This window comes from Canis lupus, chromosome 19, assembly GCF_011100685.1.
Source record: "Canis lupus familiaris isolate Mischka breed German Shepherd chromosome 19, alternate assembly UU_Cfam_GSD_1.0, whole genome shotgun sequence".
In the NCBI taxonomy this organism is placed as follows: Eukaryota; Metazoa; Chordata; class Mammalia; order Carnivora; family Canidae; genus Canis; species Canis lupus.
This window is the reverse complement of record NC_049240.1, coordinates 52,305,342-52,329,455: the sequence shown is the minus strand read 5'-3', so window position 1 is coordinate 52,329,455 and position 24,114 is coordinate 52,305,342. Positions and strand designations below refer to the sequence as shown.

Sequence of the window (24,114 nt, the reverse complement as noted above, 5' to 3'; positions counted from 1 at the left end):
CAGGCTCCACGCGGGGAGCCCGACGTGGGACTCGATCCCGGGACCCCGGGGTCATACCCTGGGCTGACGGCGGCGCTAAACCGCTGAGCCACCCGGGCCGCCCTAAAAAAAAAAATTTTACTTAAATTCAATTTGCCAACGTATGGTGTAACACCCAGTGCTCATGCCGTCAGGCGCCCCCTCAGTGCCCGGCCCCCCGGCCCCCCGGCCCCCCTCTGCAGCCCTTCGTTGGTTCCCCAGAGTCAGGACCCTCTCGCAGTTGGTCTCCCGCTCTCATTTTTCCCACTTGGTCTGGGAAGAGCAGGTTTCATGTGCAGCCTTTCTGGTGAGATCCTGTGCTTATGATTAGGACAAGAAATGAAAGCTCTCAGAGCCTGCTCCTAGTGGTCCTCTAAATTCATTTTGAGCTGAAACCCAGTCAGCCGGGGGGATGCTTTCCAAACACCACCGTTCGGATCCCCATTCGCGCCCCCCCCCCCCCCCAGCTTCCTCTCCCAAGCCCGCGGCCTCAGGATCAGCTGCGGGTCACCGGTTCGGAGGAGGTCCTCGGGGTGCCCGCAGCCGGGGAGGTGCCTCGAGCAGACCCCCTCCGCGGGGCGGCTCAGCTGCGCCCGAAGCCCGTGAAGTCAGATCTCGGCCGGCCGCCTTCCGGTCGCGTCTCCGGCCATCCCCGGCCATCCCCGGCCATCTCAGGCCATCTCCCGGCCATCCCCTGGCCATCCCCTGGCCATCTCCCGGCCATCCCTGGCCATCCTGGGCCATCCCCGGCCATCCCCTGGCCATCCCCGGCCATCCCCGGCCATCCCCCGGCCATCCCCCAGCCATCTCTGGCCGTCCCCGGCCATCTCCGGCCAATCCTGGCCATCTCCCACCATCTCCGGGCCATCTCCCGGCCATCTCCAGGCCATCTCCAGCCATCCCCCAGCCATCCCCCGGCCATCTCCGGGCCATCTCCGGGCCATCCCCGGCCATCTCCGGCCATCTCCGGGCCATCCCCGGCCATCTCCCAGCCATCCCCGGCCATCTCCGGCCATCTCCGGGCCATCCCCCAGCCATCCCCCGGCCATCTCCGGGCCATCTCCGGGCCATCCCCGGCCATCTCCGGGCCATCTCCGGGCCATCTCCCAGCCATCCCCGGCCATCTCCGGGCCATCCCCCAGCCATCCCCCGGCCATCTCCGGGCCATCCCCGGCCATCTCCAGGCCATCCCCGGCCATCTCCTGGCCACCCCCAGCCATCCCCCGGCCGTCCACGTGCAAGATGCGGCCCGTCCCGGGAACCGCAGGGAAGGAGGAGGAAGCCACCGAGCAGACCCCGCCTGCTTAGTCGCCTCCAGCAGGAGGACGCAAGGAGGCCACCAACACGGGCCCTTTGTTCTAAGGAGGCGGTTCTTCGTCGTGAGCACAGATCTCTACAGCCCTGTGCCAGCGCAGTCCCTCCAGCAGGCCTAAGGAAGGAGCCAACCGGGAGGCCCCGTCCGCCCCCCAGCTGGGTGAAAGCGCATCTCCTCGATAAATTCAGGAGGGAGAACGGATAGGTCAACGCGTTACTCCTGGAGAAACCGCCTCTGAGGGTTCTGAGCGCAGAGCCAACCCCGGGAGCTGGCAAAGCCTGAGACCATTGAAAACCCAGGTCTGGGGACGCCCGGGAGGCTCAGTGGCTGAGCGCCTGCCTCCGGCCCAGGGCGTGGCCCGGGGTCCCGGGATCGAGTCCCACATCGGGCTCCCTCCCTGCATGGAGCCTGCTTCTCCCTCTGCCTGGGTCTCTGCCTCTCTCTGTGTCTCTCAGGAATAAATACATAAAATCTTTTAAAAAAGAAAGCCCAGTTCTGTTGATGACCTTAGATGGCTCAGAGTCGTTACGCACCTAAAAGCACGGTCGTGGCCTGAGTGACCTGCTAGGAGGCTGTCCCTGGGCCTCTGCCAAACTGGAGATGGCACTCCAGAGTGACAACGTGTGACCAGACTCAGAAGGGAATAAAATCGCCTTTCTTTATAAGGAGTGAGAAATTAGCTGAATAAAGAGGCTAATTATCCAAGAGACTTGCAAGTATTTAGAGATGTTCCCCCCCAACTTCGGATTTTGTAATTGCCTGCAAGTGGATTTATGCTTAATCCAAACAGTTCAGTTTTATCTTTTCTTTTGCCTTCCTACGATTCAATGCCCACGTTGTAGGAATTGCCTGTTGCTCCTTACGTATCACTGCTGAAGAGAAGCGAATCTACCTCAGGCGCGTTGGTGCAACCACTGCCCTTCCAGGTCATGATCGCTTCCTTTGAACTCATAATGCTGGTTTCCGAGTCCCGTGCCACAGTGTCCACCTGCCCTGGGCCCCGCTTTGCCTATGCGTTTTAGGCCTGTCCCCACAACCACCGTAACATCGGCTAATGCTTGTGCGACCCTGATTACGGCCACACGCTCTCCTAGGACCTTCCACTCTCCTTTCACATCTCTCATTCAATCCTCAGAGCAAGCCTGTGACAAAGAAGGTGCCCGGGTGGCTCGGTTGGTTGAGCACCCGACTTAGGCTCAGGTCATGATCCTGGAGACTCGGGATCGAGTCCCACGTCAGCCTCCCTGCATGGAGCCTGCGTCTTCCTCCGCCTGTGGCTCTGCCTCTCTCTCTCCCTGTGTCTCTCATGAATAAATAAACAAAATCTTCTAAAAACAAAAAAATAAAAATAAATAAAAGAACACACTGCAGCTGAGAGAATGCACAGGTATGAGAATCCAGAGTCACCCATTAAGCAAAATATTAAACCGATTTGCCAAACTGCAAAGTGATGCCATTTTGCTAAGTGTTTGTCTTAGAAAATAATCGCATTTCATTAAACATGGCATTTATGTTAGCAGTAGTGATATTTAAAATTTTTGTTTCAATTTATACCAATTATATAAAACATATCAAGACATACACCCAGGAATATAAAAGCTCTTTGGTGTCGATACTTTTTAAAGATTATAAAAGGTTGTAGGGCCAGAAACTTCAGGAATGGCTGCACAGTGGATCAGAGGTCATGGTCCAGGATCCACCAAAGACACGCTGTGTGATCTCAACAGTTCACCTGGCCTCTGTAGAAGGCAGGATGACGTAATGTCACCACGGGCCAACACCGCGTGCCCGCTCTGTGCCAGGCACCTGCCTAAGTGCTCTGTATTAATGCACTTAATCCTCACAGCCACCCTGTACGTAGGAGCAGTCACTGGGCACATTTTCGAAGGACGGGGAGGCAGAGAGAGATGAAGTAGCTCGCCTAGTAGTGGCCAAGCTGCGATTCAACCCCAGGCAGCCTCGTTCCAAAGCCCGAACCCACAATCACCAGCTACTCAGCCTGCCTGTGGCAAAGAGTCCCCTTGCAACGAGGCGATTCACATTCTTGTGACTTAATCATTAATTACTAGGATTTTCCAACAGTAATAGCAGTTGAACGGCCCAGTGGCACGGATGTAGACCACGTGTGTGGCTTAGGGATCCCATGTGACCTGCTCTAAAGGAGGCCTCCTGACTTCACTACTTCAGAGGGTCAAATTTAAAAGCAATTTCTTGCCCACCCTCCATGTGGGGTTGAACCCATTTCTGCTGTGGGCACAAGTCAACTCATCTATTTTAGGTATATATGATATTTTTTATTTGTAATTAAGTGGGCATCAAAACCAGGAGAATGGTCACAGTGAACCCCACCAACGATGCAAGATGGTTTGGATCCAGGTGTTCGGGACAGAGAGAAGAGTAACAAGAAGGAAAGATAGAGATTTTAAAAAGCAAACAGTATAAACGAGGAAGTGCCAGTGTGGGAAGCTTAGCCTGAGCCTAAGGACAACCTAAAGCCTGAACTCTCAGGGGTCTTGTTGCTCTAGTAGTCAAGAGTGAGAATGAAAACTCCATTCTGGGGATCCCTGGGTGGCTCAGTGGTTGAGCTCCTGCCTTCAGCCCAGGTGTGATCCTGGGGTCCCGGGATCGAGTCCCACATGGGGCTCCCCAGAGGGAGCCTGCTTCTCCCTCTGCCTGTGTCTATGCCTCTCTCTGTGTGTCTCTCATGAATAAATAAGTAAAATCTTAAAAAAAAAAAAAAAAGAATTTAAAGACATTATTTTACTAACAACTAACAGATACATTCACAATAAAGGTCTTAAAGGAGTAAAATCTGAAGAACACAGGTCCATCCCACGGGACTATCACTGATCCTGCGAGTGTCACAAACCAGAGATACGGACATCTTAACAGAGTACAGTCTGCTTTGATGGCTCTTCGTAGTTACATCCACCCACGCGACCCCGCTCTAAGTTGCAGACATGCTTCTCCAGGGCTGTTTTCTTTATGCCTCAAAACATGAAATCAGACACAGAATCGCTTCTTCTCTAAGAGGCCAAATGAGTTCCTATTAGCTTTACCACTGTGATTTTACCAAATATTTTATCACAGTTTATCAAAATTTTAAGATTCTATTTATTTGAGACAGAGAGAGAGACAGAGAAAGGAGCAGAGGGAGAGGGACAAGCAGACTCCGTGCTGAGCGCAGAGCCTGACATGGGGCTCAACTCCGTGACCCTGAGATTATGACCTGAGCTCGAAACCAAGAGTTGGACGCCCAACCAAATGAGCCACCCAGGTGTCCCCAAAACGTTATAGGGTATGATTTCTAGATTTAACATATGTGGTTTTTTAATAAAAGTATAGTCCTCAAAATATCAGTCTTTATCTACATCAACAAAGTAAGAGACATCCTGGGGCTTGCCTGCATTTCATAGTATTCTCAATTTTATATTTTTCTTTGCACAAAAATCTGAAGCATTAACATGTGCATATTCTAGGGGCACCTGGTGGCTCAGCTGCTTAAGCATCTGACTCCTGATTTCACCCCAAGTCATGACCTCAGGGTTCTGAGATGGAACCCCGTGTGGGACTCTGGGCTCAGCAGGGGCTCTGCTGCTCTCTCTCCCTCCCCCTCACCGCCATTCTCTCTCTCTCTCTAATAAATATATCTTCAATTTAAAAAGTGCATAGTCTAGATTGTCTTGCTGACTACCTTGCAACCAAGTATTCCCATGCAACTTCAGCCCCACACACACTTAATGCTATGACCAAGGGGACACTCCTCCTTGCAACTTAAGCATCCTCCCACTAAAGCTGGACTCAACAGGACAATGATGTGTCCCACCTGCAAGAAGACAAAGTGGCCTGAAGGTGTGCAGTGATTCTGCAGTGGGCTTTTCTTTTCTTCTTTTTTAAAGATTTTACTTTTAGGGACGCCTGGGTGGCTCAGTGGTTGAGCATCTGTGTTCCGCTCAGGGCATGACCCGGGATGGGGGTCCTGGGATCGAGTCCTGCATCGGGCTCCCTGCATGGGGCCTGCTTCTCCCTCTGCCTGTGTCTCCGCCTCTCTCTGTGTGTCTCTCATGAATAAATAAATAAAATCTTAAAAAAAAAAAAAAAAGGTTTATTCTTAAGTAATCTCTACACCCAGCATGGGGCTCAAATTTATGACCCCAAGATCAAGACTCACATGCTCTACCGACTGAGCCAGCAGGCGGCCGTCTACAGTGGCTGTAACACAGAACGGGGCGGGGGGGGGGGGGGGGAGCCACATCAGGACACACGGAGGAAACACAGGCAAGCCCCACAACGCCAGACTCCACTAGCCGCAACGCATACCAGAGGCATATCGCACCCAGCTCTTTATTTTCAGAGAAAAGCCATCTTTCATTAACTTCTGTTAAGGCTGGTGATTTGATTTTGGTTTATGGTTCATTTCAATCTAACTTCTAAATTCGTTTTGACTTGCTAGTTGTGTAAGATCCCGAAGTATGTGCTATTGTAGATTTGCGAATACCTAATCATAATAAAATGAATTGAGTATGAGAGCTTTATCCCCTAAAGTACCCTATTCACTCTTCGTAGCCGAGAAATCCTGGTCCAAACACAGGGGAGCCAAGAGCCGGGGCCTCAAGGCCTGGGAGCCGCAGCCCGGCCGCCGCGGTGCCCCGCCGGCGCCCTCTGGTGGGCCCTGGGCGGCCGCAGCGCTGCGGGGACGGGAAGCCCAGGCCGCAGACCGGCCTCACCAGGTATTTCCATGTCCTCTCATGAAATGTGGGGCCTGAAAAGCCCTCGAGTGTGCTCTGCGCCTTATCTCCTCTCCAGCCTGCAATCCGTGTCCCTGCCTCCCTCGGCGCCAACCTGCTTCCTGCAGGACAGGGGACCCATCCACCCCCCGGCCGCCGCCGGCCCTTCCTACTCTGCGTCCCATCACCTCCGATGGCGCTCTGGGCCGATCGCAGCTCCTCCGGGGCACCCAGTACTCCCATCTCCGACACGATCGAGCTCCCCACGAGGCTCAAGGGGAGCCCCCGCTCCGACTCCCACCCACCCCATCCTTTCCATGGGGGTCCAGCACAGGGTGGCCTTTCCCAGTGTGAACCAGGTCCCACCACTCCCAGGCCAGAGCCCCCAGTGCCCCCCATGCCCAGACTGCACTCTCCTCCCTCCCCAACTGCCCTGATGAAGGTCTCTGTTCTCTGGGCTCCGGCCCGATCAGCCCTCCTATGATCCCCCAAATACGCCCGCCATCCGCACCTTCCAGCCAGCGTCCGTGCCGCTCTTCCCCAGTCACTGCGCCGCTGGTACTCATCACCACCCAGTGCTCAGCTCGGATGCCACCCCCCCTTCTAAATGTTGTCCCGTCTCCATCTCATTCACCTGCTGTTTTTTCAGAAGCACACCACTAGCTGAAGTTCCCTTGCTTATTTGTGGTCCTTCTTCCCCACAAGACGACGACCACCCGTAAGAACAGAGCCTTCTTCGCCTCATCTGGTGTTAAATGATACAGAGCAGCCTCCCCATGCCTGACCCCATTTTGCAGACGACGAAACTGGGGTTGAAGAAATCCAGCGACGTGCCCAACGTCACACAGCAGTAAGCCAAGCTGGGCCTGGAACCCACTTCCCTATCCCACGTCCGTACTTTGCTGCGCTGCACGGCTCCGCGTCCGGCTCTGTGGTTTGAAAAAGATGCTCCCCTCCCCGTGGCAGCCCCCCGGGATTTGAACTGGCTGAGCTAGAAGCCCGCGGTTTCCGGAGTTCTGATTTCCACATGTTAGCACCTTCAGTCACTGTGAAAATTGAGCATGAACCAAAATACTCATTGTGACTCGAGTCCTTGAGACCTAAAACAAAGCGGAAAGCAACCCCAAAGACATCCAGGTGCTGCCCAGGTATGAATATGCTGCTCTGGCTTCAACAAGAGGGCTGGGAAGGGGCAGCTGAGATCATTCCTGCCCAGGACGGACACTTTAGAACAAGCATCCCGAAGATCAACAAGGATCATCTCAAAAGGGGTTGACCCCAACTAAGCAACGAATCCACATTTTCAATGGTTTTTTTAAATGATTTTGCATTTTCTCACTTCCAACCACAATCTCCCACTTCATTGGCTACTATCCATTTTTTTTAACCTCCCCAAACAAATGTCCGGTCTTTTTCTTTAAAATAGTCAACATCCTTCTTCATAACCTTTAGATGAAGGGATCCCTGGGGGGCTCAGCGGTTGAGCATCTGCCTTCGGCCCAGGGCATGACCCCAGGGTCCTGGGATCGAGTCCCACGTCGGGCTTCCCGCATGGAGCCTGCTTCTCCCTCTGCCTGTGTCTCTGCCTCTCTCTCTGTTTCTCATGAATAAATAAGTAAACTCTTAAAAAAAAAAAACCTTTAGATGAATAAATGATAATATCTTTAAAACACCTTATATCTGGTCATAGCATCACATAGGATGCTTAGTCATGGGCCTTCCCCGCTCAGTGGTTAGAATGCGGGACTAGAAAGGGACTAGAAACTATTTTGCAGCAACTAGGAGTGAAAGGAAACCAGAAGCCAACATTCGCCAACCACCTACTGTGTGCGAGTAGCGCCGCTCTACACAGCAGGGACGTTTTGACGGAGCATCTGTGATCTGCCAAGCCGGACCTCAGTTAGTCTTCCTTTCAAAACCAATGACCCGGGGAAAGGATTCTCCCCATTTCGCAGACATAGGAGGCGACTCTGAGGGTGAGTAACTCGAAGAGTAGGAGACCCAACCCCCGACCCAGGTCTCCCACCCAGAGCAGGCCGGTGGCCGGGTAACTGGGAAGGGGCCCTGTTGGAGTTGCCATGTGGGGACGGCGCCGGGCTACCGGAGGTGCCGGTGCGCATACAGTGGGTCAGGAGCTTCCAAGTGCAGATCGAATAACCAAATCCACTTAGGACTCTTCAGGTTAAAGAAAGCAACGCACCACCAGGAGGGGTGGGGGTGGTCCCATCAGTCAGGCCCACCGCTTGTCAGGCTCAAGGTGGGAAGGGAACACGTGGCTGTAGGGATCTCACACAAAACGCGGGTCTGACGCCTGCGCGGGGTTGCTGAGCACAGCGGCTGCCCACTGCGGTCTCTGGACCCAGAGCCCCTGGGCCAGGGTGTTACTAAGAGCTTGCCGGGAGCCAAGCACAGACCCTTCTCCGTGTGCTTCCATCGAACGGGGTAATGTAGGTGCTGCTGCGGTCATGACACCGCGGCACAGCGGGCCTCGATGAACAGGTTCTGTGGCCCGGCCCAACATCACCGCCTCGTCTCCAGCCACAGGACACCACTCTTCTGCGGGGCAGGGACGTGCCTAGTTCAAGAAGCCACTTCCAGCCGCCCTTGCAGCTGGACGGGGCCTCGAGCCTCCGATCTGGCCAGAGAGCTGCAGGCATCAGGACCGTGTGGACTTCCAGGAAGGCCACTAAAGGAAGAGGATCGGTTCGGAGAGCTGCTAGTGCCTCCCCCGGCGTCCCTCTGCTTGCCAACCGTGAGAGACAGAACAGTGGAGGTCGGCGAGGTGACCTCGAGGAAGGAGATCTGCTGAGGACACAGGGAGTCTGAATTTAAAGGGCGAGCTTTGTGTTGTCACTGGAGAGTCCCTCTCCTAGCCACCGACAGACCACCCTCCGGCTTCCCGAACACGCAGAGAGATGCGCGCCCGTCCCACGTAGGCCACGGTACTTGAGGAGAGGTCTCAGCTTTGGTGGCTGACCAATCGCCTGGCCGGGCCCCACGCTACCCGAAGCAGTAGCGGACGTCCCTGGCACCTGGGACACCGACGCCCGCCCGAGTTCGAGAACCGCTGCTCTAGCTTCTCTCCTCTAGGCTGCCCCACGTGCCCCGCAGGGCCCCCCAAGTGCCCACTCCAACACCAACAGCATGCAGCCACAAGCAATTTCCTAACATCCAAAGTATCGTGTTTGTGATTGGAAGCGATCGGATCTGAAGGGGGTGGCCCGCTGCCGAGATGCTGTCCCACCCACCCTTTCAGGATACGGCAGACGGTGTGGACATGTTGCCTGCCCGTGCGCTGCCTCGGCCCTCCTCCCTGCCCCGACCTGGCCAGTAGCCGTCCTGCTCCCTGGCGTGCTGTCTGGGCGCAGCCACCAAGCTTCCTCCTGGGCAGTGTGTGCACGACCCTGGCCATGCGGTCATAGACCCGGAGACAGGGCTCCAGCCCCTCGCGTCCACCTCCCTTACCTTGACCCAAAAGACGGGAGAGGAACGGGTCCCTCCTGAGGCGGCCCGCCTGCCCAGCCTGCAAGCTACTCCCTTAGTGAGGGCTCAGGGCCCACGGGCAACATTTGGAGCTACCGTTCGCACCCACAGGTCACTGGCTCAGGGCCGGAGTTCCCCTACACAGCGCTCGGGCCGCCCCCCAGCAACCTCTCTTCCCCATCTCAAGTACTAAGGAACAGTCTGCGCTCCTGCTTCCTTCTCTTTCGTAAAGTGCACCACGTCTTGTCTGTTTGCTGGCCGGTGTGGTAGTATCACGCAGGTGACTGTAGGTGAAGAGAACGCGTAGTCCGCCATCTCAAAGGAAAGCGTGGCCCTGACCCGCCTCGATACGCTAAGAAGCCCCGTCAGTTGAGCTCGGGTAGCAATTAGAAGAGTAGGACTTTCTGTATGTGGCTCTGTCTTTGCATTCGGTTCCTGAGAATTACGGCGACCACCCACACCTGCCCGCTCTGGGCGAAAGCAGCTGACAAACAGGTAATGCCCCTCTGCATGCCAGCTACGCCGGGAAGTCCCACAGACAAAAGGAAGCGAGGGGGATCACTCCCACGCCCTCATCCGTCCCCGGAGGGTCCCCAGAGCCAGGTGGCCCCAGCTAGGAGACCCCGAGGCTCTAGAGGGCTTGAGGCTGGGTGAGCTACGCGCTGGGGCCTGTCCCAGGGAGGTGACCTGCCCACGACTGCAGGGACACATGCACGCGGAGGGTCCACCCCAGGGCAGCCCCTCACAGAAACCACCCGACACCGGGGACTCACTCGTATTTATTTCTGGTAGTGAGCAGAGTTCGAAGAGCCGCCTCCTCCCCCTCGGATGGCGTGGACAGCCGTTGGAGATGACGCCGGGTAGTGTCCGGGGCGGATGGGCTTGGCTGGATCGGACAGAAAGGACAGAGGGTTCAGACGGGCTCGAGCGGCCCTCCCCAGGTGCCCCCAGGTCAGCCGCATGTGGAAACCCGACGCCCGACTCTCATGGGCCACCGGGCCTTTGTGACAACAGGCCGTTTGCGCTCCCGACCGTACCGTCAGCTGACCCAGCGCCCCCAGCCGTGGGGGGACACGGAGAACTTCTACACCAACTACTGTAACTCTGGCTGAGGAAAATCAGAAGGGCTTTCGGTTTTATCCGAGAAAGATCTACCGGTAACGCTTGGGTTTCAAGGGCATCTGTGCGTCCCCTGAAACTGGAGCAGAACTCTGCCTACGATGCGCTTTTTCGGAGAAGAAGGTCCCTAGTTTCCCAGATTTGCAAAGAGCATGAAAGCCAGTGAATGCAATGCAACATTAATCTAAGGTATGATCTTAAAACTAGAAACATGAGGTTGGTTTACAAAACATTTGCACGGCAGTATCTGATGGGAAACAACCTCGCGTGTTGTTGGAGGCACTTCAATCTAAAAAGAAAAAAGCTCTTTAGAGAACATTCCGAAATCCCTCTGCCGCCTGCGGCTCCATCCTGGGAACTGGGACTGAGCAGCTACACCCCCGTTCTCTGCGTAGGCCAAATGCCCAGATCGAGGTCTGGAAGGGGCTGGACGTCCAGGCTGGACCCCACCCTGGACCCCACCCTGCCCACGGAGGCTCCCAAGGTGCTTCCGTACGTGCCCTTGCACGCGGCTTCCCCGGAGGCTTCTGACCACATCCCGCCCCTTCGTGTTCTGCTTGGTATGGAATGGAAGGGGCCCTTGGGCCTCGCTGCGGAACAGCCAAGGGGGCCGGTATGGGGGACCGTACGCCCCGACGCCACGTGCCTTCAGCGACAGCCGCGGCCGCCCTGGTGCGCGCAGCCCAGCAGCCTCGGGGAGCGCAGGGCGGTGCGGGCCGCAGGGTGAGCAAGCGGAGGCTGCCGGACCGGGCCATGCAGCACCCGGGCCGCGGGCGGCGCACGTACCGATCTGGGCCGAGTGGGCCCTCCTGGCCATGTTCTTGGCTCGAACGGCTTCCTTGATGCGGTCCACCTCCTGCTGGTAGCGCTTGCGGTCCCGCATGGCGTTCTCCTTGGCCTCCTTCAGCGCGCTCTCCAGCGCCTTGACGCGCTCGGCCGTGGCCCGCAGCCGCTTCTCCAGCTTGGGCAGCTCGCAGCGCAGGTCTGCGTTGTCCCGGACCAGCTGCGGGGACAGCACACGGGGGCACTTACGGGAGGGCAGCGACGAGCGGCGCCCCCAGGCTCTGGCAAGGCCGTGGACCCACGACACGGGGCCACACGGGCTCACGTGTGCAAGCAAGTGCGGAGGGATGCGGGCTGGAGTGCAAAGCCACTTCCAGGCCCAGGAAGCTTTCCGGCTTGGGCAGGATTTGCTTCCTCTGGGGTTTGCGTGGGTGGGGGACCCAGGGTGAGGGCCGCTGGCTACGCGGGCACTAGCAGGTGCAAGCTGAGCCCTGTGATGCAAGTTCGGGAGCACCAGGTACCGGCGTGCATGTTCCGGAGCTCTCCGCAGGCCTCCCCGCGTGCACCACACGTGGTCTACACCCGCAGGTGGCTTGGACCCACGCTAAACTGGGATACTGCTCCTTGTCTCACTACCTAAGACCCTCAGTTAAGAAGCAACAGGTGAGGCTGGGCGTGTTCGGGGTGGTTTGGCCGCAGACTGGCGGCTGGGGGGGGTGGATGACGGGGATTAAGAGGACACCTACATGGGGATGAGCACTGAGTAATGTAGAGAACTGCTCAACTGATATATTGTATCCCCGAAAATAATACAGCACTGTATGTTAATTATGGAATCTAAAAAATGAATAAATACAAATTTTTAAAAAGTGAAGCAATTTTTAAAAATTATTATTAAAAAAAAGAAAAGCAGCAGCAGCAGCAACAGGTTTGCCCTGGCTCAAGAGCCGGCTCTGTTATTTCCTGACATCTGACTTGGTAAGTCCTCCAACCTCTACGCGTCTCAGGTTTCTCACCCATAAAAAGGGAGCGTATATAAGAGGACCATTGTGTGAATCCCAGTGGATCCAGAAAAGTCTTGAAAATCAGAAAGTGCTGAACTAAGGTAACCTACCCCGAGTCCACACCTGCATTCCTTACCCCCGTATCCCGGGCACCAGCTCCAGTGCCGGGCAGAGAGCAGGTTTTCAATAAACACCCACTGAATTCATGAATAATTCATGAATTAGAAATTCACTAACTGCAACTCAGACACTGCAGTTTCTGCTTATGTATTTCCCATTGATAACTTGCTTGAATCACTGCCACCATGTTGAACCTGCCAGCCTTTGGGGGAAAATGCCATCCTCGGTCACGCTGAAGGGAACTTAGGCCCAAGAGAGACACATCCCCTCACCACGAGGTCCAACAAGTTGGACCATTTTTATCACATTATAAATCTTTAGGATTTAGGGGAAACAGGAACATTCCACTATTTATACAGAAAGGAGACCAACAACTGCCTAGATCACCAGCAGGTCTGGCCATGCCCTTTGCTGCCCCTCTACATAAACTCCGGAGCATCACAAGAACCAGAGACGGTGCCCAAGAAATAGGATGCCCGAGAAACAGGGCGACGGGGCCGAGAGGAGGCGAGGTAGGTCACTTCCTCTCCTGCTCTGTTTCCTCATCTGCAAAAATAAGGGACCTGAATCAGCTCGGTGGTATCCCCTTTGCATTCTGCGCAGCCTGTGGGTCTGCAGCTGGGACTGGACGCAGGATGGGACGGCAGGGTTCTGAACACCCCGCTTCCCAAACCCCAGGAGCTCAAACTCTGCTCCTTCTATCTGGCTTCGATAAAAGACGTTTACATATAAGGGAAAATCACTGAAGACTAAATGAAGGACTCCAAGGACCCCTCTGGCACTAACGTCCCCTGGTGACGTTGGGTCCTTTTACCTCTACGGTCAGAGCCGTCTCCCGGGACTGTGGCCAAGTGTAGCGGGGGCTTCTTTCCAGGAGAGTACGAGAAGCAGAGGAAGCCGGCACGACTCTCTTACCTGTTTGTGAACCTTTGTGAGCTGCTCCAGGTTATTCTCCAGGAAGGAAATTTTCTGCTTCTGGGCAGCACTGCCCCCTCCGTCATCGCTGTCCAGCTCCACGCTCTGCACCAACACGAGGGGTCAGTGGGCAGGTCTGCACGCAGCCCGCCCACAGTCCCAGCAGAAGCTGGACAACATTCTTATTCTTCTTCAAAAAAAAAAAAAAAAAAAAAAACCACCCCGACCCCACCAAAGGCTATTCTGAGAGCAAAACTCAAGAGAGGTTCTAATAGCGGAGGCTCATTGACCTTCCCAATGAACTCCCTCGGTTGGTTGGGGTCAAGGGTGTGGCGAGCATTATAGTCTAGAGAAATAGAGAAAAAACAGAACGAAACAGAACTTCCAATCTTCCTTTGAGAGATACAGATTAGTTCTCTCTGTGAAATTTAACCTCTCCCTGGCAGGTGGGTAAACAGACTTGACTTTTCAAAAGGAGCGGTTCCAAAATTCATTAAAAGGAACCAGTGTGAAAACATAAACCCAAGACCTAAATTTGATTTCAAACATCCCGGCTGAGATAAGGCAAGCTGCGGGCGAGGGGCGAGGGCCTGTGGTCCACTGGGAAGTCCCAGTGGCCTCTGCTCGTCCGTCCCTCGGCTTCCAATCCCGTGAAATCACGTAACGCATCCGTCTCAAGCACGTCACTGCCTCCGGGCGCTGTGCTGCTAGACAAGCTCTCGGAAGTCATCAGGTCTCGGGAGGGGGGAAAACTGTCAGGTCAGGAGAGAACGTGCCACCCTCCTGGGGCAGAACCACACTCCGAGAGCCCCTGGTCTAGTAGGGCTTCCCTTGAGAGTCTCGGATCAAAAAATCAGGGAAGGGAAGCCTGGCCTTAGCCTCCCCCGGACCCTCCTCCCCCCGACAGGGCTTCTCCAGTTCTTGCCATCACCTCCACAGGTCTCGCTCTCTGGCCCCTCTGCTCTGGCCTCTCCCTCCTACCTGGCCCAGGCCTGAGGGTCATTTCCATCTTGATAACCGGGGTCACTACCTACCTGCCCCACCACTGCCATCCAGGCCTCAAACTCTCCTTTCACTCTCCACCTTTCCTTATTGTCATTTCCAGGCCTCCAAATTGACTAGGACCACGCCGTCAGGGGCCACGGCCAGGGCACGCTCAACCTTGAGTTGGGGACACACACCTCCCGGACTAATGCCTGCAGGGCCCCCCTAGGCCGAGGCTGTCCATTCTCTCCCCTCCTTCTCCATCGAGGACAGAGCCTCCACATCAGCTGAGAAGATAAAGTCCTCGGATGCACCTTCCCACCGGCCCGTGTTCTCCTGCAAATGTGTCCATCTCGACTTCTCCTGGAAACCGCCGCTTCCAAGCCTGACCCCTCCGCCTACGCTGCTGGCACTGCCCTCTCGCTCGGACTCCGTCAATCCCCTCCTCGTTTGTTCAAAATCTATTTCGCCTCTTCCCCCTGGCTCCTTCACACGCATGCACACAGGTGTGCAGACACACACACACACGCACACACGCACACTTTGAAACACATCTTCCTTCCGTCCTACTACACGTCCACATGTTTAAAGAGCAGTTCCCCGGCCGCCTCCACCCCTTCCTCCTTCCTGAAACTTCTGCAAGCCGCTCGGGGATTCGCTACCCGGCGACCCCCAGAGATCACGGTGTGAGGCCCGGGTTCGGAAGTCGCAGGACCCCCAGCTCTTCCAGCGTGTGACCTCGGTCAAGTTACTGGGCCTCCGAGCCTCCCCCCACCAAGAGAGAACAGAACCTGAACGCGGTTGCCAGGAGGAGCGAACACGACGCGTGTCCACGTGCTTCGCCTACTCGGACCCTGTCCCTGAACGGCCTGTTCACAGGCAAACGGGGCCTCCCGCCTCGATTTCTCCGGGTTTCTGGCGCCGCGCAGCACGCTCCGGGGCGACACTGCCTGGCGACACCCCCTGGGTTTCCCCCGCATCACGCACGGCAGCTTTCACGCTGCGGCCAGACAGGTATGTGCTCATTTGAAATGAAAGGCCAGGGAGAGAAGGAGAAAAGCAGATGGAAAAATATCCCCAAGTATTTTTTTTTCTTTTTTTTGCCTCCAGTACATTCTTTTAATACATTTTCTGGCACGAAGTAATTAATTTTTAACCACAACCAGCGCCAATTTGAGCACGTAGCCTTTCAACTGAAAATGATTCTTTCTGTCCGTCTTTTCTTTTCTTTCTCAGTCCTGTTCACACAAAACGGAACTCACCTTTTTAACCCGGGCAGTCAGGTCCTGGACGAAGAGTTTCCGGAGGTTATGCAGAGTCTGCAGTTCCCGAGACTGGAAGAGAAGATGGTTAAGACGCCACTGGAGCGGGGGAGACACCTTGAATTAGGGACCGATCGGGCCCCGGACCGCCCCGTGCGGCTGCCCCGATGACCCAGACCACTCCCACCTGCCCGGGGGCCCAGCGCCCAGGCCCCGCCACGCCCCCACGTGTCCACCCCTCGAAGGTGCCCTGAGGGGCAGGGACTGGGAACGCAAACCCTGAACTGTAAACGAGAACAGAGCCTATGGTTAGCCGTGTTCTTTTTTTTTTTTTAAAGATTTATTGAGAGAGAGGCAGAGATAACAAGGGGATGAGGGGGCACAAGCAGGGAGAAGAGGGAGAAGCAGGCTCCCCGCTGAGCAGGGAGCCTGACCCGCACTCTGGGATCACGACCGGGGCCCCAAGGCGCACCCTTCACGGCTGAGCCACACAGGTGCCCCCGTCAGTGGCGTTCTAAACAGAACTTTTTCACTCTCAACTACTCCGGTTAACAAGGTCTCTCATGGAAATTCCCTAGCTGGCTGTGTTGTACCAGAATGGATTCTTTTTCCCTGTAATTCATTACGTACGTGTTACACAAAAACCCCATCAAGTTTAGTGGGACTTTACCCACAACCTCTCCCAGCCTGGCAGGCCGACGTGCTTCAGGTCTCTGCACCCCCCTCTGGCCCGGGGTCATCGCCTTTGCTTTCCATCACTGAGCTCCTGGGTGAGGCAGGTGGTGGCCCTTGCACCCATGCAATCCTGGGCAACCTACCAAACCTTCCTGTGCCTCAGTTTCCTTATTCGTAACAGGAGGATAAATACACCAGTTGCCTCACGGTTGTTGTCAAGATTAAATGTAAAAATCCTCACACAACTCTTACAACAGCTCCTGGCACACGCTATGTGCTCAGTGAACATCAGCTAGGCTTAACTTATTGATGCACCTTATTTGATGGCCATTTCTTCGGTTGGCTTTTGTTGTTCCCCTTTGTGGGCACGATATTGTCGTATTGTAATTAGCTTCTCGGGGGCTTTTTTTTTTTTTCATTCTGAGCTATTTTTCTACAAATGAACCCTTAGGAATTAGACCACAAAGACAAGACTCTGAGTCAAACCTGATGAGCTCTGTTAACAAGACGAGAAAACCAAAACAGTTCCTCCCGTTCAAGTCTCCACGCATTTACGTCGGTTAGTTTCCCGCAAGTCGTTTTCCCACAAAGGAGAGAGATAAACTTGCATTTCTACTTCTCAATTTGTCTAAGTTGACCAACTCTTAATACAGAATGTCACGGGATGCAGCTCCCAGGTGCTCGTAGGAAAAGGAAACAGGCTATATACAGCCATGAAAACACGGAGTTTCTTGGAATAAAAGCTCTACGTTAATTTAACGTCTTGTCGCCAGGTCCAAGTCTGCAATCCTGTGTTGAAATAAGAAGCACCTAAAGTCAACTGCTTCCTCGGATGAGGCAATGGACTTTCTGCAGGAAGGCAACCGGCCTGTTACTGCGGGTCCAGTGCACACGGTACCTGTCCGGGGCTTAGCCACCTTCCAGGGCAGGTGCAGGGCTGCAGCTCAGCGCTCACACGTAGGCGGACGTGCCGTCTAGGTCCCTGCCCAAGGATCGCGGCCCCCATCCCCGGCTCTGCATGTTCTCGCACTTTCTCTCTCCTGCTTCAGGGATTTTATTCCTGATTGAACTGTAACCACAGTAGACATTTTCCATAAAAAAAGCCACCACACCAGAGGGAAAGGAGAAGAGAAGCACAGGTCCCTTGTCCTCGGGGCCTAAGTACCACATACTATGGAGTCCTGAGCTTGGCAGCTTTATCTCATTTGTGTTTGTTCTCAGGTGAATTCAACAGTTCAGGAGAGGTGGTTAAAAACCTTTAAAACAGGGATCCCTGGTGGCTGCAGCGGTTTGGCGCCTGCCTTTGGCCCAGGGCGCGATCCTGGAGACCCGGGATCGAATCCCACATCGGGCTCCTGGTGCATGGAGCCTGCTTCTCTCTCTGCCTCTCTCTCTCTCTCTCTTTCTCTCTGTGACTATCATAAAAAAAAAAAAAAAAAAAACCACCTTTAAAACAGTTTGCAAGCTGCGTGTTTAAGCGCAGGCAGCTACCGTCGGCTTCCTGCAGCAATGAACCTTCCTGCACAAGATCATTTCCAGCCGACCTGACTCCCTGCCCTGAAACCTTCCCTGTCACAGGCTGCTGCCTGCTGTGTAAAGGCTCAGCTTCCTGTCACAGGGGACAGCAAGGGGGACACCAGAGAGGTGAAAACACAAGGCCCATTAACACAGCAGGAGAGTCCAGCCCCAGAGCCCAAAGGATCCCGTTGAAGCGAGATGGCTGCCTTGGGCCCCAAGACACCTGCACATCTTCCAACGTCAACCCCTGGACGGCAGCTTCCACATCCCACCGCCCCTGCTCCCATCCCATCCCTCCCAGATACTCCAGAAGCCAGAAGAGGCCTTGAGCTACGGAGAGCTCAGGTCAGGTCAGCCAAGGGCCGTGAGCCTGTTCCTACAGAACACGTACATCTTCAGTGAAAAGGACACATGCTGTGGGGTTCCCATCTGGGGGTTTGAACTAGGATGTGTGAGTGGTGAGTGAGAGCAAGAGAGAGAAAGGGAGCCAGTGTGTCAGTGGGTCTGTCCTTGGGTGCGTGTGCAGGTGGGAGGGGCCAGGCACCCAACATGGAAGCGAGCACCTGCGGGTGTGAGGGAGGGCCTGCGGCCCGCGTGTGCTGTGAGTGTGCCAGAGTGCACGAGAGGACAAGTGACTGCACGGAGTGGGAGCGCGAGCGTGAGAGCATCTGCAGGAGGGCAAGGACGGGCAGGGAGCTGAGTGAGGGGAGTCCGTGGTGGAAGGTCCCTTATCTCTGGCTAGTGGGAATATGGTAACATTTTGAAGTTCAGTATTTTCTGAATTTTTAGAATCATCTATAACTGTGAGTATCACTTCTCCCGTAAAAATAGACATAGATGGGCAACTTCATGGCTTCATTTCCGCGTCCCCTAGAGCCAGCCGGCCATCCGCCACCTTCTCCACCCTGTTGGAAAGGCCCGAGACCCTCTGGGCCACAATCATCTTACTTCTGTCCTGGCTGGACGGTGCCCTCCGTCCCTCCACCTGGCTTTGAGGGGCAGCTAACGTCAGCCCAGGAAACGGGGTGCACAATCAGGCCCAGCCCCGGGCACCCATCGGCCCATACAGCCTGGGGTCAACCAGGCTCTTGGAGACACGCACAGTCCCACATGAACTCACACAACACGTGAATGGAATCAGACGTACGACTGTGTCAGGGCAGCCGGGTGGCCCAGTCGGTTAAGTGGCCGGCTCTTGGTCTCGGCTCAGGTCGTGACCTCAGGGTCAGGAGACCGAGCCCCCTGTGCTGCTCGCCATTCTGCATGGCATCTGCTTGGGATCCTCTCTCCCTGTGCCCCTCCCTGCTCACGTTCATGCATGCGCACGTGTTCTCTCTCTCTAAATAAATCAACCTTAAAAAAAAGTGTACGGCTGTATCTAAATAATATCCGTTGTTTTGTCATGTGAAATGACTGGACATGTTTTCACCAAATTGAGAGGCTCTGCTTGGGTCTGTCTTCAAACACAGGCTGTGTGGTGCTTTGAAGGGCTCTCGAGGGCCCTCCGAGCAGCTGACATGGACATCAACCAGGGCAGACAAACCTAATGAACTCAGATGCTGGATGGAGAAAATCAAGCAGGATTTCACATGAGCCCTTCTGATCTGTCTTGTGCCCAAACCCTGCAGGTCTCAAGGCCCTACTTGCCCTACAACTGCTCTTGCCCTGACACTTCTGTGCCAACCTCTTGTCTCCTCCCCGCATCACTGACTTTCCTGCTGGTCCTCAACCCACCAACCATCGTCTCACCTCCGGGCCTGTGCTTGGAAGACCCTCTCCCCAGGCCTCCCCACGGCTTGCTCTTTCACCCGCTTCAAGTCCCTGCTCAAACTTCACCTCCTCGTGGGACCTCTGCGTTTTCTAGGACCATGTAATGGAGGTCATGATTTCCTTCCTTACTGTGCACTGTCTGTTCCCCTACCCCTGGCTGAAGGCAAGGTTCACAAGGGCCAGGGTCTTATCTTTGTCATTTATTGATAACAAGGCGAGCACCTAGAAGAACACCGGTCCTTAGTAAGTGCCCTTGGATGCTGAATGGAAATAAGTCGCAATGTGCAAAGTATGTTAAGTTTCAGGCATTGATTTGCAAGTCAGTTTAATTCTCACTCAGGGCCTCCAGGGTTATAGCACTAAGCATGGGTGGATAGACAGACAGATGGGTAGATGGATGGATGGATGGATGGATGGATGGACACAGACTGATAGTCATGGTGTCAAGAGCTGAGGAATAAATTCTACAATTCTCACCTTTTTCACCTTTCCACAGGATATTTTGTCTAAATGGAGCGTCTAAATATCCGCATTTGTCTTACTGTCTAAATATATGGTATTTGCCTAAATATTTTATCGAAAATGGTATGTGAGAAAGGTGGGCACACGTCAAGTTACAAAGTCAACAAATCACAAACTAATCGGGTCTTTGGGACTAAAACGAGTTGGGAAACATGCTGACGTACCACTGTCTCCTCCAGCCCTTTGAGGTCCTCTCTGGCCTGTTCCCTCTTATCGTTGAGCAATCTAAAAAATAAAAAGGAATCATGAACCACCAAACGGGCATCAGAGATTTCCAGATTCCATCTGCACCTATGGATTAATCGACAAAGCCAGCCAATTCACACAAATAGGCTCTGAGTATTTCTACATTGGCCCAACCCAACCAGAATATTGAGGAATCGGGATCACAGAAGTAGACTCCGCGGGGAGGAGAGAAAACAGAGGAAGTATTTCAAGTGCACTCACAAGAGCTTTTCCAGTTTCATTTCTCTCTCTTGGTCTTCTACTTTCAGCTTGTTATAATCAGAACTGAGCTTCTCCTGTTCCAGTTGCAGTTTCTGATTCAAACTGAAATTGAGGGGAAAAAAGCAATACATTCCCCATGAGTCTGAAATTCCGAGGCACCCACCAAAGACACGGGGCTGTTCCAACCCCATTAGTTCTGTGCAATAAAGGCGGCAATTCTGGAGGATTCTGAGGGATCACAGAACAACCTCACAGCTTCCTCCCCGCCCAAGTGAAAACTAATTTCTGAGAACATCTCAGAGGCATGAAACATTCAGGCTTTGAGAACATATTTATAGTTGGCTTGTGCAAGAGCTTTGGGGGAGAAATAATGAGATAGGGAAAGGGCTGATATTTTAAAACAGAGAAAGAGAGGATAGTCAGAACAGTTCGGCTCTGTCTGCCCTACAGATGGCATGTACCCACTCGGGAAACCTCATTTTGCCATTTCAACCTTCCCTTCCTCTCTTGTACGATGATCTGAAAACATCTCCTAAGTCCAAATTCCTGGCTGACACAAGCAGCGCTGCGTGAAGTCTGCTGCAACGAGGGGGTGTGGAGAGAGGAAATACAGAGAAAGCCCAGGGTGTGCTGCACACAAGAGAAACCTGCCATCCGGTTGGGGGCGCTTGGTCAACATTTGCACGTGGAATTTCTAAAACCCTTTTAGGGCCATGCCCGGGCATCCGTAAAGGAACAGACTCTACACTCTCAGAAGGAGAACCCTGAGTGCGTTTGAACGGCCCAGGCCAAGGAAACGTCTCTACCTACCGACTCATTCACCAGCCCTCCCTCGCGTGGAAGGTGATTCATGAGAATAAAGAACGCAGGACACGCGTGAAGGGGTAAGGCCAAGCTGAGGGACAGCACGGGGCGGTCCAAAAAGAGGAGGGAAAGACGAGACGGGCTTGCCTTAGGTAGACAGCGCGCACGAGCCGGATCACGGCGTTTACATTCTGCTTCTTACCATCCTCCTCTCTCTAAATGCAAACGTGCTGTGCGAGCGGCTTGCGCGCACTGATGAGAGGTTTGGATCAGTAGCCTGGAGAATTAAACTCGAACTCCGGTTTGATTCCTACTTAGCGGTGTGACCCTAATTTCACCTCATTTCACCTTGCCTTGCTTCCCATGCAGAGGTCCGGCTCCTCATCTACAGAAAGGGGGACGGGGGGAGCCTTTAGTCTACATCCTGTGGGTGGCGTGTCAGGGGCTGGAGCTGGATTTCAACAGAACTGGTTTCCTTTGCTTTCCCTCATCTTTTTATCTGGGGCACTGAAAAACATTATTCTGCAAAGGGGTTCAAAGACTGCCGAGGGAGTCACGGTGCAAAAAATGTAAGAAACCTCAAGGAGAGGACCCTGAAGGCACTTTCCAGCTTGCTGGCTTATTCTGACAGAGGGGCAGGATGGTACGATAGAAGGCGGGAAGGGATCATTACGGGGCAGGGGTTCTTCAGTGGCCACGCCAGGACAGGAGAATGGCTCCGAGGGGCTGACACCTGGGACAAGCTGCGAAGACCCCGTCCTGGCGAATGCCACGGGTCCACGAGCACAGACACACGCCCCTAAGAAGTGTGCCCACGTGACCAGGGGCTCGGGGTTGTGCAGGGAGCATTTATAGGCTGGGTGAGGAGGCAGCAGGAGCTGACGGTCTTTCTCTGGAGTATTAGCCTGTCAGGACCTGAGCCAGGACCAACCTAAGGGTTTTTTATATATGGTTTCACACAGACTGTACCTCCACCGACAAGGGCACGTGTGTACCCAACTGAGACACCAACATGACCCTGGCCCTGGGGGCACCAGGACGGGCGGCTGCACCCGCCTGCCACCTGCCCCACCAGAGCCCCCGAGGCTCAGCTCCAGACGGGAGAACAGACGTCGGCAGCCGCATGTCTAGCCCGCTGCAGCGCAGGGCAGAGCGCAAAGCCCACGGGCCACGGGGAGCGGACCTGGGCCCGACGCCGCGTCCTTCCCGGCCGGCCCAAGAGCCACACCCACGCCCCCGTGTCCGAGAGCTCTGGGCCGACTCACTCCCGAATCTCATCGATGATTTTCTGCTTCTCCTCGATTTCGTCCCGAAGCCTGGACAGCTGCTTCTGGTGAGCTTCCCGGTGGCTCTCCATCTGCTGCTCCAGCGCCTTCTGCAAGCCAGGCCAAGAGAAATGTGTCATCCACTCGTTGGCTCACGGCCCACACTGTGACAGGCCCTGGATGGCTTCTACCTCCTACCCTACATCCCTTGGCTGTCAAATCCCCGACCTGGGGCCCCCAGGACCCGCGCTGCTTTACTGGCACAACAAACCCCCCAAATCTGTGATTACACCCAGAGGGCCCCAGGAGCAGATCAGTCCGTTCATTAAATGAAAAGCTTTCCTGTGACTTTCTACGGCTCACCTGAGCTACATGGCCTCCAGCCAGGTCAGTCAGAGGGCAGGTGACCTCAGGCAAGCCACGTAACCCACACGTACGCACCCGTGAAACTGAACCGTCCCTGCCCTGGCCCCTGCACAGATTATGGTGATGTGCAAAGGAGACCTTTGTGCCAAAGCGATGTGAAACCAGGCGAAGGACCCAGCAAAGTCGGGCTGGAGCAGGATCAGGCCACGGGCACTGTTTCAACTATGGGCTTACACCCCAAAGGACCTGCGGTTGGCCCAAAATGAATCACGATTTTACGTCTTCTCCTATCTCATTTAATTCACCTAAATATCTTATTTCCCAATCATTTTTCCTACATTCTCCTTGATTACGTTAAATGTGACCAAAAATAAAGATCTCAGTGTAAAATGGAAATTCAAATCTGGAGTGCTTCTTTAATAAGGGCAACGAGGGCGGGAGGGGTGGTTCTTTGACTCAAAGGAAGGGCCGCCACTTCCTGAGGAGAGCACCTCAGTGCTGTGGCCCCTGCAGCGAGCGGAGGGGCTGCTCTCTCCGTCTCCCCCAGGAGCAGGGAAGAAGCACGTGTGAATGCAACAGACTATTGGCTACGGACCTCTCCGGGTTCTGGACACGTCCGTCTTCATCTGAGTCCTATGCCAGGCCACACTGCCTGGCACCGCTCCCCCCACCCCTCCCTCCTGCACGGCCACACGCATCTCTGAAGGAGACAGATTTTCCTAGAATCAGAAAACGCAGTCCAAACGCACGCTGGGCGCCGGGGAAGGGGCGGCGCACACACCTTCATTTCCTCTGCGTCCTGCAGCCGCGTCAGATGTTCCTTCTCCTTATCCTGGAAGCTGACTTCGTGCATCTTTTCTGTTTTGGATTTTAAATGATGAGTTAAGATCTAACTGGCAGGACTCACATCCAAAAGTAAAGAAAAAAAAATTTTTTTTAAACGATAAAAGACAAAAAAAAAAGGGATGGCCATGGAGTGAAACATGCGCTCACATATCACCAATTACAACCACGCTA

The 24,114-nt window shown here is 54.5% G+C and overlaps 1 protein-coding gene across 2 annotated transcripts in view; it reads right to left on the bottom strand.

Annotated features, from left to right (window-relative positions):
- The window catches only part of KIF5C (kinesin family member 5C), a 148,485-nt gene that overhangs the window by 5,456 nt on the left and 118,915 nt on the right, over positions 1 to 24,114 (bottom strand). The window contains exons 18-26 of one of the 2 annotated variants that reach the window (XM_038565167.1): positions 23,879 to 23,955; positions 22,732 to 22,841; positions 20,663 to 20,764; positions 20,380 to 20,440; positions 15,731 to 15,802; positions 13,485 to 13,589; positions 11,449 to 11,665; positions 10,317 to 10,429; positions 5,505 to 5,545 (exon numbers count right to left, since the gene is read on the bottom strand). In XM_038565167.1, the coding sequence (XP_038421095.1) occupies positions 10,323 to 10,429; positions 11,449 to 11,665; positions 13,485 to 13,589; positions 15,731 to 15,802; positions 20,380 to 20,440; positions 20,663 to 20,764; positions 22,732 to 22,841; positions 23,879 to 23,955 (851 nt within the window). In that variant the 3' untranslated portion in view covers positions 5,505 to 5,545; positions 10,317 to 10,322. The remainder of the gene's footprint in view (positions 1 to 5,504; positions 5,546 to 10,316; positions 10,430 to 11,448; positions 11,666 to 13,484; positions 13,590 to 15,730; positions 15,803 to 20,379; positions 20,441 to 20,662; positions 20,765 to 22,731; positions 22,842 to 23,878; positions 23,956 to 24,114) is intronic. The other variant, XM_038565165.1, reaches the window with a different exon arrangement.